The sequence below is a fragment of the Trichechus manatus genome, unplaced genomic scaffold, assembly GCF_000243295.1.
Source record: "Trichechus manatus latirostris isolate Lorelei unplaced genomic scaffold, TriManLat1.0 scaffold00117, whole genome shotgun sequence".
Classification (NCBI taxonomy): Eukaryota; Metazoa; Chordata; class Mammalia; order Sirenia; family Trichechidae; genus Trichechus; species Trichechus manatus.
Window position 1 is genome coordinate 9,308,953 of NW_004444053.1, and position 14,982 is coordinate 9,323,934.

General features: G+C 36.6%; 1 protein-coding gene across 2 annotated transcripts in view; it reads right to left on the minus strand.

Annotated features, from left to right (window-relative positions):
* LOC101350834 (POU domain, class 2, transcription factor 1) overlaps positions 1–14,982 on the minus strand; it is a 69,251-nt gene that overhangs the window by 26,855 nt on the left and 27,414 nt on the right. For both annotated transcript variants that reach the window (XM_023738488.1, XM_004384138.2), the window contains 5 exons: positions 11,867–11,961; positions 7,158–7,331; positions 2,957–3,098; positions 1,569–1,714; positions 387–566 (listed from right to left, as the gene is read on the minus strand). In XM_023738488.1, the coding sequence (XP_023594256.1) occupies positions 387–566; positions 1,569–1,714; positions 2,957–3,098; positions 7,158–7,331; positions 11,867–11,961 (737 nt within the window). The remainder of the gene's footprint in view (positions 1–386; positions 567–1,568; positions 1,715–2,956; positions 3,099–7,157; positions 7,332–11,866; positions 11,962–14,982) is intronic.

Consider the following 14,982-nt stretch of genomic DNA (forward strand, 5'->3'; position numbering starts at 1 on the left):
CTGAACCTGTGCATGTAGAAATTTTTGAAATGGTGTATCTTTGGCTATGTGTATTTTCACCAAACAAAAAAAGAGGCTGAGAAGTTAGAGGGTTGATATGTTGTGGGGTTGTTAACCAATGTTATAAAACAACATGCGTACTTCTGTTTCATGAGAATCTGTAAGCCTTCACCTAAAGTACAATAAAAAATAAAAATAAAATAAGAAACGTCGATTAGTTCTTAGACTAACAATGACATGCAATTTTGTTACCTTGGTAACACCTAAAACATTAACTTATATACACGTATTCAATAAATTCTATCATAAAATATGTTGATTTACTAGGTTATATATAAAACTGTGAAAGCTAGCCTTGAGCTTGTGTCCCTGGTTTTGGTTCTCACCAGGGAGGTTGGGCTGGGGAAAATTGCTTTGATAGGTGAGCTGCTGGTCCCACCACTGCTCGGTGGGTTGATTCTCTTTTCCTTCTGGCGGCGGTTACAAAACCAAACACGGATCACCTCTTTTTCCATATTGAGCTGATCAGCAATCATGGTGATCTCTTCCGAGGTAGGCTTTTGATTCTGAAAGGAAAAAAAATCCTCTTTTGGAATAATTTTTTGAACTGCTGGCATAATTATGTCAGCATATAAATAAACCAAGAGTGGGAGGGCCAAGGCAGAGAATGAAGCTGGAATATGTATGACCTTATTAGCCCACTTTTAACAAAAAGCTTCTGTACATAACATTCTAATTAATAAGTATTTACTAAATTTATTTGTATTAAGTTAGAATGAGTTAGTCTCACATATTTGTATTTTTTCATTTTTAAAGTCTATTAATCTTGAATAAAATTAGCGAAGTATCAATACAACCATGGGAATTAGTAGGAATTGAAGAGTTTTCTCAATGCTTCATGCACATTATCTAGTTTGGACCCCACAATAAGCCTGTCAGGCAGGAAAGGCAAGTATTTCACAAATGTACGGACTTTAACTTAAATAAATCCAATTGAGAAAGACTCCTAACTCAATGCTTCCATTGTGCTTAAGCCTCCTTTTCTGAATTAAATAAGTCAAAATCTTGTTGAAAGCTTTGATTATGATACTCCAAAAAGAAAAAAAGAAAAAGATTGCTAAATATTTATCTGTAGAATTAATGTGAACTCCATAACCGACATTCAAGGCCTTTTGTGTGCTGGTCCCAAACTACCATTCTAGGCATGCAGACTAGAATTTGGCCAAACCAAACTCCCTGTGTTTCCCCTGATGCTGCTCATGCATTTCCTCTGCCTGCAGAGCTTTCCTCCCGCCTATCCCCATCTGTGGAGTTCCTATGCTTCCTACGGCACCTGCCATCTCCCTTACACTGAGTTCTCAGGCGGACGTCTGTCTGGTCTCTCCTGAACCCCACAGCACTCTGGTTCTGTTTCCTATGAGCAGCAATTCACATTGTCTTATTTTTCCTGTTCTTATAAGTGACCCTAAGGGCAGAGGTTGTCAAGCTCAACTTTTATTGTCTACAGGGCCTAACACTAGTACTATACAGACACTCCCATGAACATGATGAGTAAAAACCAAACTAACCTCCAAGAAACTCTTCTCTAAGGCCACACGGATGTTGGTCTCTATGCTGGTGCGTTTCTTCCTCCTACGGTTCAAGCCCTCAATTCCCAGCCCTGGAGAATTCAGGGCACTTGGGCTGGAAAGAGCAGAATCAGATGAGAGATTCTCTGTAAGAAAGAAAAAAGCATGGAAATAAAATTAGGTCAGCATAACAATTCATGCATGTAATGCATACATTAACAGAAAACCTGGCCAAAATATTTTAAGCAATAAGCAAGCATAAAAAAGGTTTTCACATAAGCTGCATTAATGTATTTTTCATTACTATGGCTCTTCATACTTTCCTTATTGGTGCTTTGTCCCAGGCTGGTAACTATATTGTCACCACTACTTTTTCTGCTTCTGAGAAAGCAGAAGTTCGCTATTCCTACCCTTAGACTCAGCTCTACCTCTTCCCAGTTCTGTTCTTACGTTTTATTTTTTTATTTATTAACTCTGGGAACAAAAGGAAGAAAATATCTTGGAAATTACTAAGCATTTAATATTTATCTTGCAAATGATCCCTCATTTTTTAATCTAAGGCAATAAACAATGAAATACTTTTAAATTCTTCTTTAAAGTTAAAACAGGTTCTGTTATTTAATAGTTTCATGCCCCTGGGCATGGCATACACATCCCCAAGTTTCTTTTCCCCATATGTAAGATGAGATGGATGGATGGAGCAGACCAGTGGTTCTCCTGTATGGAACTATGTAAGACTACAGATGCCTGGGCCTCACCCAGAGCTACTGATTCAAACCGCCAAGGGTGGGTGTCTCTGGCTTATCTTTTCCAAACACCTGATTTTTTTCACATCTACAGTGAGAACCACAGACCAGGGGTCTTTCTGGTTCCTTACAGTTCTCACAGTCTGTGATTCTGGGACTCAAATTCAATTTTCCATAAGGAAACATGAGCACAAAACAGATAAATTAAAAATTAGTATGGAATTATGTATGGAATATGTGGGGTCATTTTTAATAACAAAAGCAGAATCATTACCAGGAATAAGTTTTATAATTCATGGAGGAAGAATCAGTAAACCTGTTTTTCAGGTTTATCTAAATACGGAGGCTTTCTTACCCTCTTCCTTCAACTTTGTGTGTGTCCCTCACCCTGGCTCAAATACAAGAAACATCTCAGGGCTAAAAATTATTGCTGATTGCTCACACTCTAACTACTAGAATATTTTAATGAAATAACTCTCTGATTCACAAAGTCATACTTTATATTGGTCCTCCCAGGATTAGGGAGCTTTAAGGTTTGGTAGTACCAATAATGCAATAAAAAATACGAACTCCAACTTACAAAACAATCTCCCTTGTGAACTTCCAAAGGACAATAAGGACATTTCTTATATATTCACCCACCTGCATCATTTAGCCACTTCTCTAAAAGCGGCTTTAACTTGCACATGTTCTTAAAGCTGAGGTTCAAGGCTTCAAAGCGAGAGATGGTCGTCTGGCTGAAGTCATTTCCATACAGTTTACCCATAGCGAGCCCAACATCACCCTGCACAACAATCCAGAGCAGGAGAGGGGAGACAAAAAGAGCGATTCATCTTACTAATGCTTACAGCCTTCACTCTGGGGTACCTCTCCAATAACTGCTCTAGACAAAGAGCCCACAAATCATCCCACTTTCTGGGTCCCACAAAAACACTCGTCTCTAAACTGAGCACCATATTCCAGTGAGGACTCTTAGGTAGACCTTGATCAAAACATTCAACACTGTCCTGTACATTCTCCATTTTGAATCTCTTCTTGCCACCTTATGGAAAAATTAAGATACCAAATGTTTCTACTAAGTCTCAAAAGATAGTACTGATATTTCATCAAGCCCCTTAACTGATGCAACCGAAGTGATTTAATAATCTTAAAAGACAATTTACCTGTACCACCTACAGGGTTAATGGATATAGCTCTCTAGATAATCGTAGGTATTTCTGAACTAACCAAAGTTCCAAAAAAATCACTTTAAAATTTAGAAATGATTCCTTATTCTTTTTTTTCCCCTGTAAAGTATTTCTGGAAGCAGTGGGAAAAAAAAAAAAAAAAAAACCTATTTTCTACCCTTAGTTTGGATTTCAAAGTTGGTTACAAAAAGCAGGTATTCTAAAAGACCTTTTTTTAATAACCATTACAGAGGGAGAAATTCACAGTAGAGAGGTTTGACCCATTTAGTCAAACTTTCATGGGCGCTGGAAACTTGGTAACCTTATGGCAACAGAACAATGATTCCCTGAATATATTACAAAAGATACGTCTCTCTATAAACCTAAACCTTTGAAATGTATATAGTGCTTTTCTTCCAGCTGAATCTCTCTTATAAAAGCTGGGAAAAGCCATATTTTACACTTATTTTATACACAGGCAACAGAAGCTCATGGAGCTTAAATGATTCACCCACTCATTTCAATTAGTTTAGTGACAGGGCAGAAAGGCAACAATATTTCTGGTCCAAAGTACTACATAGCTAATTCTGAGACAGTCAACTCCCAACTATCCTGGCAATACGTATCTTGAATTGGGATTATTCTTATCTTTGACATTTTCCCCCTTAAAATCCATCTTTCGGGTAGTACAATGTTTATTAGCACCTGCACTAATGATAGTAAGGGAAAGGACAGAAAATTGTTTAACTCCATTTTCTTACTGGCAAGCAACTGCTGATAAAAAGTTCTACAGAGGAGAAATGCTGGAACTATAAGATAAAATGATAGAGAATATCTGAACTTCAGGGATCTATACCCTATGCTATTCAATACAACAGTTACCAGTCATATGTGGCTACTTAAATTTATTCAAAATGAAATGAAATTAAAAATTCAGTTCTTCAGCACTATAAGCCACCTTTCAAGTGCTCGATGGCCTTATGTGGCTAGAGGCTACTGTGCTGGACAGCATAAATACAGAACATTTCCATCACTGCAGAAAGTTTGGCTGACCGCTCCGACACACTATCTCTAACTAGCACTGAAGTGGACTGTTTATCGATTTCCTTCCAATTACAGTAAAACTGAAAGAAACAGGATAGTGTGAGTGGGCCAAAAATGTCATCCATTATATCTATATCTATATATCAGTGTGTGTGTGTATATATATGTATACAGACTCATACATACACATATATGTATTTATTAAATGTTACTTCATTCAACCAACAAATATTCACTAAATGTCTATTTATGCATCAGGTACTGAACTTATTATGCCTTGTGTGTCACACGTATTCATGGCTCAGTTACTTTATTTATTTGGATTGTAACTTTCTAGAAAACTGGGGCCAACTGACTCTTGTAATTCTTTGAGTATAGGGCCTGATACAGCAATTAGATGGTACAAAATGTTTTCTGATGTTATAGCTGCATAATTCTCTAAGAATTTTTCACAAACTTCTGCAATATCTTTCTACGGAAAGTAACAATTTTGACAGGTAAGCAAAACACACACACACATACATACACACATACACACACACACACACACACACACACACACATATACACACACACACTCCTTCAAAAATCACATAAGAATAAGAAACAATACCTTAAATTGGTAGCTGGCAACATAATGACAAAACCACTAACTGGGATTTATAATACAAGTTTACCTCATAATTAAATTGTGTAATTGAATAAAAAGCAAGAGGTTCCTCAGTTAACACACACATTTTTATTAATTTGGTACGTGCCTGGTTTAGTGCTTATGTCATTCAAACCACCTAGGGTTCTCCCTCACAAAAGTTTTAAGCAGCTGACTCATGCATAATCTATATTAGATCCCTTTGATATTTTTAAAACAGCAAGGGGGAGAAAAGGAACAAAGACTAGGATGGAAAAACAATGACTACACCACATCTAATGAATGTATTCTACTGTGGCATGCCTTCTAATTATGTAATGGCATTCACAGGAATCTCTTAATAACCAACTGCGTAATTAGAAAACTACTGTTAAAAATATCTAATTACATGTATATTTACTCAAATAATAGGATAGTTTATGATTTAACAAATAACTTGAATGTCTAACTCCCCTTTGTGTTACATATACATAGTAAAATAAATTGGATACAAAGCAATCTTTGAATAACTATTAATTGAGGTATTTAACTGGTGCTGATTTCCCATCCTGCACCAGCAATATGTGCTTAAATCCATGTAATCAGGGTGTGTGAACTGTTGTCACTGCTGTGACAAAGTATTTTGATAAACAGGGCTCAGGTTGTGCCAAGAAGTAGGACATAAAACTGTAAAGCAGAACATCAGACCATACGAAAACTCCTTTACATCGAATAAAAAAAGAAAAGCACAACACCAGCAAAATATCACAGAAAGGCATACTGTTTGGGTGAAAGTCAAAGACTTTTAAAAGCCTTAACATCCTTGGCCTATCACTTAGGCAACAATCTCCCAGGGAACTAAAGAGTCTAAAAAATTGAAGCACTATTAAATACATCAATCTTAACTTACTTATCCTTACTCAGTCTAGTTTTATCTTTAGCTATCTTTCTAAAACAAGCCATATTGTTTAGATGCATCAAAAGTACTAAAACGCTTCTGAATTGTAATCTGTTTCTTAACATCCAGATGCAGAATACATACAAGAAGGTCATGCCTGGTTTTTTCATCTACCAGAGCAGTGGTACACTGCTGTACTTTCATATGAAATAATCTGGGTAGTATTTAAATGGTGGCTTAAATTTCAAACAATAATTCTATTCTCTGGAAAGAAAACATCAGGTCTTTCCTGGTTCCATAAAATACCAAATCCAATCCATACTTCAGTATTATTTTTCACCTAATGATCTTTATCATTTTACATAAACGTCACTCAGTTTTAATTTCTTTCCTGCTTTAAAGGTATTATTTGTGACAGGTTAATAAAAAGAGTAAGTCAGTGGCAGTGTTTAGAAAAATGCTATTTTCCCAGATGCCAGTTTAAACCACTCAAAACATATTCCACTTTAAAAGTTCTCTGCTAAGTGAAATCAAAAAAAAAAAAATTTGAGTTTTGATTAATTTGGAATTTTCACCTTCAATGGATGATCTGATTAGTTAGTTTCACATTGGGGTTTATAGTATATATGTGTGTGTGTCTTTTTCCCTCTCTCCAAAAAAACTATCTTTAAATTAGCCTTTCAAGCTTTCCACCTTTCAGCTATTACAAGAAACTATAATCTTTACTCTCAGTCTTAAATATATAGCACTTAGGTCTAGAACCCCATGTTCTTCAAATAACAAAACCTTCAGTATAATCATATCGTCCCTCAGCGTAATCTTCTCAACTCTCACAATTTATTGATATAATTATGATTTCAGGGGACTATGTTCTGAGAGAAATCTTAAAGGTTTTAACCTAATGTTAAAATTTAAACTTATAACTGAATGTATATATTAATAATCTAAACTTGTAAATGCAGGAAATGGCTAAGAAAAAGGTACAGTTTAAAACCACAAAACAAGGCTGAGGAATATATTGTTCCTTAGAAGCCTCTATGGGTATGTACAGCAAAGATTTAGACCCAGTTGAGGAGGGAAATCTAAGTAAGGGTGGGTTTATCCTACCTGAGTGAATCCAAGTTTGATTCGTCTTTGTTTGAAGGTCTTGGCAAATTGCTCAAGCTCCTCAAGGTCACTGGGCTCGTCCAAGCTGGGAGTATCAATTCGCTTTGGTGTTGACTGGCTCTGTGGAAGTGTCTGGATTGGGGTTGCTGCTATTGTGCGTGTTGGGGTTGCTGGCTGTTAGAGAGGGAACAGAACAATAAGAACAAATGTACAAAAAGATATTTAAGTTTACAACTGGAGCGTGCTGCAGTAAACAACTTAAGGAAACAGCTGTATTCATAGAGAATTATGAAGACCATGCAACACTACAGAAAAAAGTTACAGCACAGAGTTAAGTGGGAAAAGCTGAGTGTAAAATTATGTATACCATAATTACAGTTAAGGTTAAAAATGTAAGTTTATGGGGAAAAAAACCTCATTCTACTTGGTTTTTCAAGTGGTTTGAATATATGTATCTTGTGCCTTTTAATAAAAAGGTATTGTTAATGCTCACAAAACACTCCTCTTTATTTCTAAGAATCTATTTCATAAATATGCCACTTAGACTGCATGTTTTAAAACAGCAGAGACCATATCAATTTGGTTTATCACTATCATATCTCTAACATGTAACTCAGTAGTATAAAAATGTTAAAACTATTTTAAGGGAGAAAAGTAAATCAGCTGGAGTTTAAAGATTTATATTTTTAACTGTGACTGTAATTATGGTGTACATAATTTTACACTTTGCTTTCCTCATCTAACACTCTGTAACTTTTTTCTACAGTGTTATATCGTCTTCATGATTAACATTTTCAACGACTGACCGAGGCAGTATTATTATTGTTTATTTAACCACTTCTTCATTGCTGGGTACTTATTTTTCATTTGTGTTTTCACTAACATAGACAACACCACAAGGAAAAACTTGGTGCATGTAATTATTTTCTTCACCTTTGTAATTAGTTCTTGGAGATAAATTCACAAGACTTTCTGGTAACTCAATATAGGGTATACTCTGAACAATGTTATGGTTTTGATACACATCATAATGTTGGTTCCCACCATACAATGTTAGGTCCCCCGCATGATTTGTGTTAGCAGTTTTTAAAATGGCACTCCACTGTTGCCTTAATTTGTATTTCTCTTATTACATAAAGTCAAAATTTTTCCATGTGTCAGTTATTATTTGTATTTCCTTTGATGTGAATTGGATTTACATTCTTAACCCACTTATGTATTAATGATATCCTCATTTTTATCTTTAAAAAACAAAAACAAAAAAACCAAACCTACTGCTGTGAATTCTGACTCATAACGACCCTAAAGGACAGAGTAGATCTGCCCCATAGGGTTTCCAAGGAGCAGCTGGCTGGTGGATTGGAACTGCCAACCTTTTGGTTAGCAGCCCTAGTTCTTAACCACTGTGCAACCAGGGCTCTTTCATCCTTACAGAGCTCATCAGATGATACAGATTAAGCCTCTGTCTGCCATATTAATGCAAATAATTTTCACAATCTGCTCTTTTCCTTTTATTTTCCAGTGTATATTAATTTTAAATTATCATTTGGGTGAACATTTTTTCCCTAATATCTTCTCTTACTTCAAATCTGAGAAAGCTTTCACTTATTTCTAACCTGATAAAATTCCTTTTAACGTTCTACTAGCTTTTTCTATGTAATTTAAAAATATTTAATTCCTTAAAGCTAGCTAAAGTTTATTTTGAGACACAAGAATATACTTTTATTTTTTTAAAGAAAATATTAAATTTCCTTATTACACAAACACGAGACTACTCTGTTCTTCCCAAAAGCCCCAAGTAGAACATGCCTGTCTAGCGGGAGGTGCTGTGCCAACTCTGCACTGTAACTGCTCAGCTGACCTGTTCTGTGTACTATAGTCCAGGTGTGAGGTTACAGGCCAGGATTACAGACGAAGTCTGTGCCTGTGGGTTTTTCTTCTTGTAATTTAACAGGCTCATAACTCCTGACCTTGACCTCGTTAGTAATGTGCTGTCTCCAACTGAACTAACTGGCCTAGAAGAGTACACAATAGACATTACACAAGCAACAACTGGGGGAAGCGACTTTCTATTATCCTGCTTCAATGGAGACAACAAAGTTCATCTCCATGACTCACTGACACTGAGTAAATTTTCAACCTGACTGTTTTGGAGGAGCCCAAAGCAGTATCAATCATATCAGGATCCTCTAACGAGGATTCTCACAGTGAAACTTAGTTGATAGGGAGAGGTGAGTCTCAGCTATCAGAAGTAGCCCCGTTCTCAAATAATAAAGGACTAAAAATAGCTTGGGTACCTTTAGGTGGGGTGGTTACAGATAAGTTACCCCAACTCCAAAAACCTCAGGCTGGATTGGGCCAGATCTAGAAACGGCAGAGTAGAATTCAGTGAGCAGGGGTCAAGATGACGCTACAACAACCCTGCCACCATGTGCAGAGCATGCAGGCCAGGAAGGAGTCTCCAAAACCCCAACCTCATCCTTATTCAGATACAGTTTACATAGAATTAAATCCACCAGTTTACAGTGTACAGCTTGATACGTTCTGACAAACACAGACGATCATATAACTGCTAACACAATCAAGATACAGAAAATTTCCATCATCCCAAAAGTTTCTTTGTGCCCCTGCGCAGTCAGTCCCCACCCCTAATACCCAGCCTCTGACAAGCACTGATCTGACTTTGGTCCCTACAGTTTTGTCTTTTCATATAAATTGAATCATACAATATGGAGTCTTAGATGTCTGGCTTCTTTGACTTAGCACAATGCTTCTGAAATTCATACATGTTGTTGCATGTACCAGAAGTTCATTTCTTTTTATTGCGAGTAGCATGCCATCATATGGATATACCAACATTCATTTTATCTATTCATCAGCGGATGGACATTTAGTTTGATTCCAGTTTGGGACAATTAAGAATAAAGCTGCCATGAACATTCATATAAGATCTCTGTGCTGACATATGCTTTTATTTCCAGGAGAAGAATTGTGGGGTCATAATGTACATGTACACTTAATTTTATAAAAAAAAACCTGCCAAACTTTTTTCCAAAGTGTCTGTACCATTTTGTAACCCCACCAGCAATGTATGATAGTTCCAGCTGCTTTACATTCTTGTCAACACTTGCTATTATCATAGTCTTTTTAACTTTGCTCATCCTAGAGCGTGTATAGTAGCATTTCATTCTCATTTCTCTGATGACTAACGATTTTGAGCATCTTTTCATGTTTCTTAGATGTTTACATATTTTCTTCAGTGAAGTATCTTCAAATTTTTTACTTTTTTAAAAAATCACATTGTCTTATTATTGAGTTGTATAAGTTCATTACATATTCTAGATGTCTTTTATTGATACATGTTTTAAGAATATTTTCTCATAGTTTGTGATTTTTCATTCTCCTAAGAGAAGTTTGTAATTTTTATGAAATTAAATTTATCTTGTTTTTTCTTTTATGGTTAGTGCTTTTTGTGTCCTATTTAAGGAATCATTTTCTTACTCAAGGACACAAAAAAATTCTCCTAAGATTTATTCTAGAAGTTTAGATTCTAGAAGATTCATTTCAAATTAATTTTTGTACATGGTGTCAAATAAGGGTCAAAGTTCTTTTTTTTTACATATGGACACCTATTGTTTCAGCATCATTTGTTGCAAAAACTTTCCTTTTCCCACTGAAATTTTTAGTAGACTTTTTGCTAGAATTTTCAATATAGACAATCATGTTTTCTATTAATGAAGACAGTTTTACTTCTTTCCTTCTAATCGGTATGCCCTTTCATTTTCTTGCCTTATTGCATGGCTAGGGCCTTCAGTAAAATGCTGAACAGAAGTGATAACAGTAGGTATCTTTGCCTTGTGCCAGATCTTAAGGGGAAAGTATTCAGTCTTTCATCATTAAGAATGGATGTTAGGTTTTTTTGAGGATGCCCTTTATCAAGGTTGACGAAGTCACCTTCTCTTCCTAGTTTGCAGGAGTTCTCAATCATAACTGAGTGCTGAACTTTGTCAAATTTGGTAATGTGTTAGTATTAACTGATAACTTCCATGACTGCAGACAAAGAGAGTTAGAGCCAGAAGTGGAATTCATCATTAGACAGTTCAATCATCTAATTTTACAAATGAGGAAACTGAGGTTCAGAGAGGTGAAATGACATGCTCAAAATCACAGCTAGCTAAGAAGCAGAAGGTGGTCTAAAACTTAAATCTTACATGCTTAGATGCTTTTTATATGATTTAATTCTAGTGGGAGTGAGCTAAAGTAATACCTGAGAGTTCAGAAGAAAGGAAAGAAACACAGAGATCAAAGGTTCTTTGCAGTTTCTGAGAAAAAGCAAAGGCCAATGATGGGTTTTAACTGAGTTTTAATGAGTTTTAGTTCAAATGGTAAACTCTACTGCTAACTAGTGGAGTAGAGAAGAAGTCAAATGGCTACGACTCATTACTCATTTACCCCGAAGAAAATTATCCTTCATGAACATATAAGAAAACAGGTTGGACTTGAAGATTTTCATAGGCAGCATTAATTTGGAAGCATTGCTTTATTAGGCTGCCAAGTCTAACTCAACTTTTGGTCAGTTACTGAAAACTATTTAGATTATTTTTATAGGATGATTTCTAAAAGAAAAAAATTATACAAAGCCCAGAAGCTCCCCCCGGGCCAAACAACAGGACAAAAGAAAGCAACCCTCACAATGGCAGAAAACTGACCTGGGAGGTGAGGGTGATGCTTGGCTGCGACTGTAGGAGGTTGGCTTGGCTTTGCTGAGGTAGTTGCGTTAAAAGATTTTGCGCTTGCAGGAGACCTGTAAATCACAAGCATAGCATGCCAGAAACATTAAACATTACTTTCAACAAATGGCAAAAAGAAAGAATAAGAAAGTAAACTGAAAATTTCCAAACGATCTCCTGGTAATGTAACTGGTCTTAATGTCTAATTTGCCTAAAATCTAACCTTGTTAAATACAACTTGGGCAAGAAGCTACGCAACAGTAAACTACAACTGACAATGTCTTTACTGTAACCTGAATAACTTCTCTGATTGGCCAAGTATTTATTTCAGTAAGTAATGCATGAAAGTAAAAATGGGAGATATTTTTCTTCTTCCAGACAAGATCATATTTTATTATACTGATTCGCCACTTACTTGATCATTTGCCTACTCCTCAAAAGTTAGGTTGACTACAACATTTTCCTCCTCTTATTAACCCTTTGAGGACCATTACTTCTTTTCTTAATTTTTTTTTTATTGTACTTTAGGGAAGGTTTACAGAACAAATAGTTTCTCATTAAACACTCAGTACACATACTGTTATATGATATTGGTTAACAACCCCACAACATGTCAACACTCTCCCTTCTCGACTTTGGAGGACCTTTTTTTTTTTCTTGGTGAAAATATACATAACCAAAGTTACACCACTTCAGAAATTTCTACATGTAAATTCAGTGACATCAACTACATTCTTCCAGTTGTGCTGCTATTCTCACTATCCTTTTCCAAATTATTCCATCACCATTATCTTCAGCTCACTGCCTCCTAGGCTTTCCATCAAACCTTTTGAGTTGCTGCTGTCAATTAGATCTCACATACATCTTTTTTTTAACCTTAGACAAAGGTTTACAGAACAAATAATTCCTCATTAATCAGTTAGTACACATATTGCCTTATGACAATGGTTAACCCCATGATGTCAACACTGTCCCATCTCAGTTCTCTATTACCAGCTTTCCTGTCCCCTCCTGCCTTCTAGTCCTTGTCCCTGGACTGCTGTGTCTCACTAGTCCCGTTTTCTTTTATGGGGCTGTCCAATTCCTGGCTGAACGGTGAACTTTGGGAGTAACTTCACCTCTGAGCCAAAAGGATGTCCGGGGGCCATACTCTCGAGGGTTCTCCAGTCTGTCAGGCCAGTAAATCTGGTCTTTTTTTGTGAGTTAGAATTTTTTCATCCTTCTTCAGTTCTGTCCAGAACCCTCTGTTTTGACCCCAGTCAGAGCAGTTAATGGTGGAGGCCTTGGTAGCTGTGGACAATTAGTCCTTCGGACTAATCTTTTCCTTGTATCCTGTTCTCTTCATTCTCCCTTGCTCCCTAACGGGTGAGACCAGTGGATTATCTTAGATGGCTGTTCATAGGCTTGCAAGAGCCCAGACACTACTTACCAACGTAGAATGTAGAACATTTGTCTTTATAAACTGTGTTATGCCAATTGAGCTAGATGTTCCCCAAGACCACGGTCCCCACAGCCCTCAGCCCAGCAATTCAGTCCCTCAGGGAGTTTGGATGTGTCTATGGAGCTTCCATGACCTTTCCTTGAACAAGTTGTGCTGGCTTCCCCAGTATTCTGTACTATCTTACCCTTCACCAAAGTTACCACTTCTGTATTGTCTATTTAGTATCCCCCAACAGCACCCCTCCCATCCCTTGTAACCAAAAAAGATCGTTTCTTTTTCTGTGTAAACTTTTAAGAGTTTTTAGAGTAGAGGTCTCATACAATATTTGTCCTTTTGTGTTTGACTTATTTCACTCAGCACAATGTCTTCCAGTTTCATCCATGTTATGAGGTGCTTCACAGATTCATCATTGTTCTTTATCGTTGCATAATACTCCCTTGTGTACATGCACCATAGTTTATCTATTCATTTGTTGATGGGCATCAAGGTTGTTTCCATCTTTTTGCTACTGAGAACAGTGCTACAATGAATATGGGTGTGTATGTCTATTTGTGTGACGGCTCTTATTTCTCTAGGATATATTCCTAGAAGTGGGATAGCTGGATTTATGGTATTTCTAGCTTTCTAAGGAAGCGCCATATCATTTTCCAAAATGATTCTATCATTTTGCATTCCCACCAGCACTGAATAAGAGTTCCGATCTCCCCACAGCCTCTCCAACATTCGCAATTTCCAGTGTTTTTGATTCATGCCAGTAATACCGGGGTGAGATGGTATCTCATAGAGGTTTTCATTTGCATTTCTCTAATGGCTAGTGATTGTGAGCATGTCCTCATGTGTCTGTTGGCCGCATGAATATCTTGTTTGGTGAAGTGTCTGTTCATTTCCTCTGCCCATTTTGTAACTGGATTGTCTTTTTGTTGTAGAGATGTTGGATTTTCTTGTAGATTTTAGAGATTAGACGTTTGTCTGACTTGTAATGTCCAAAAATTTTTTCCCAGTCTGTAGGTTCTCTTTTTACTCTTTTGGTCAAGTCTTTTGATGAGCATAAATGTTTAATTTTTAGAAGATCCCAGTAGTCTAGCTTACCTTCTGGGGTTTGTGTGTTCATGGTTATGGTTTGTATCCTGTTAATGCCATGCAATAGGGCCTGTAGCATTGATCCTATTTTTCTTCTATGAACTTTATAGTTTTGTGCTTTATATTCAGGTCTTTGATCCATTTTGAATTAGTTTTTGTGTATGGTGTGAGGTATGGGTCCTGTTTCATCTTTTTGCAGATGGACATCCAGTTTTGCCAACACCATTTGTTAAAAAGACTGTATTTTCCCCACTTGATGGACTTTGGACCCTTGTTGAATATCAGGTGGCTGTAGGTAGATGGATTTACATCTGGGTTCTCAATTCTGTTACACAGGTCAATGTATCTGTCATTGTACCAGCACCAGGCTGTTTTGACTACCATAGCTGTATAGTAGGTTCTGAGGTCAGGTAATTCGAGTCCTCCTACTTTATTCATTTTTCTTCAGTAGAACTTTTCTTATCTGGGGCTTCTTCCCTTTCCATATAAAGTTAATGATTACTTTTTCCATCTCTTTAAAGAATGCTGTTGGTATTTGGATTGGGATTGCACTGTATTTGTAAATTGCTTTGGG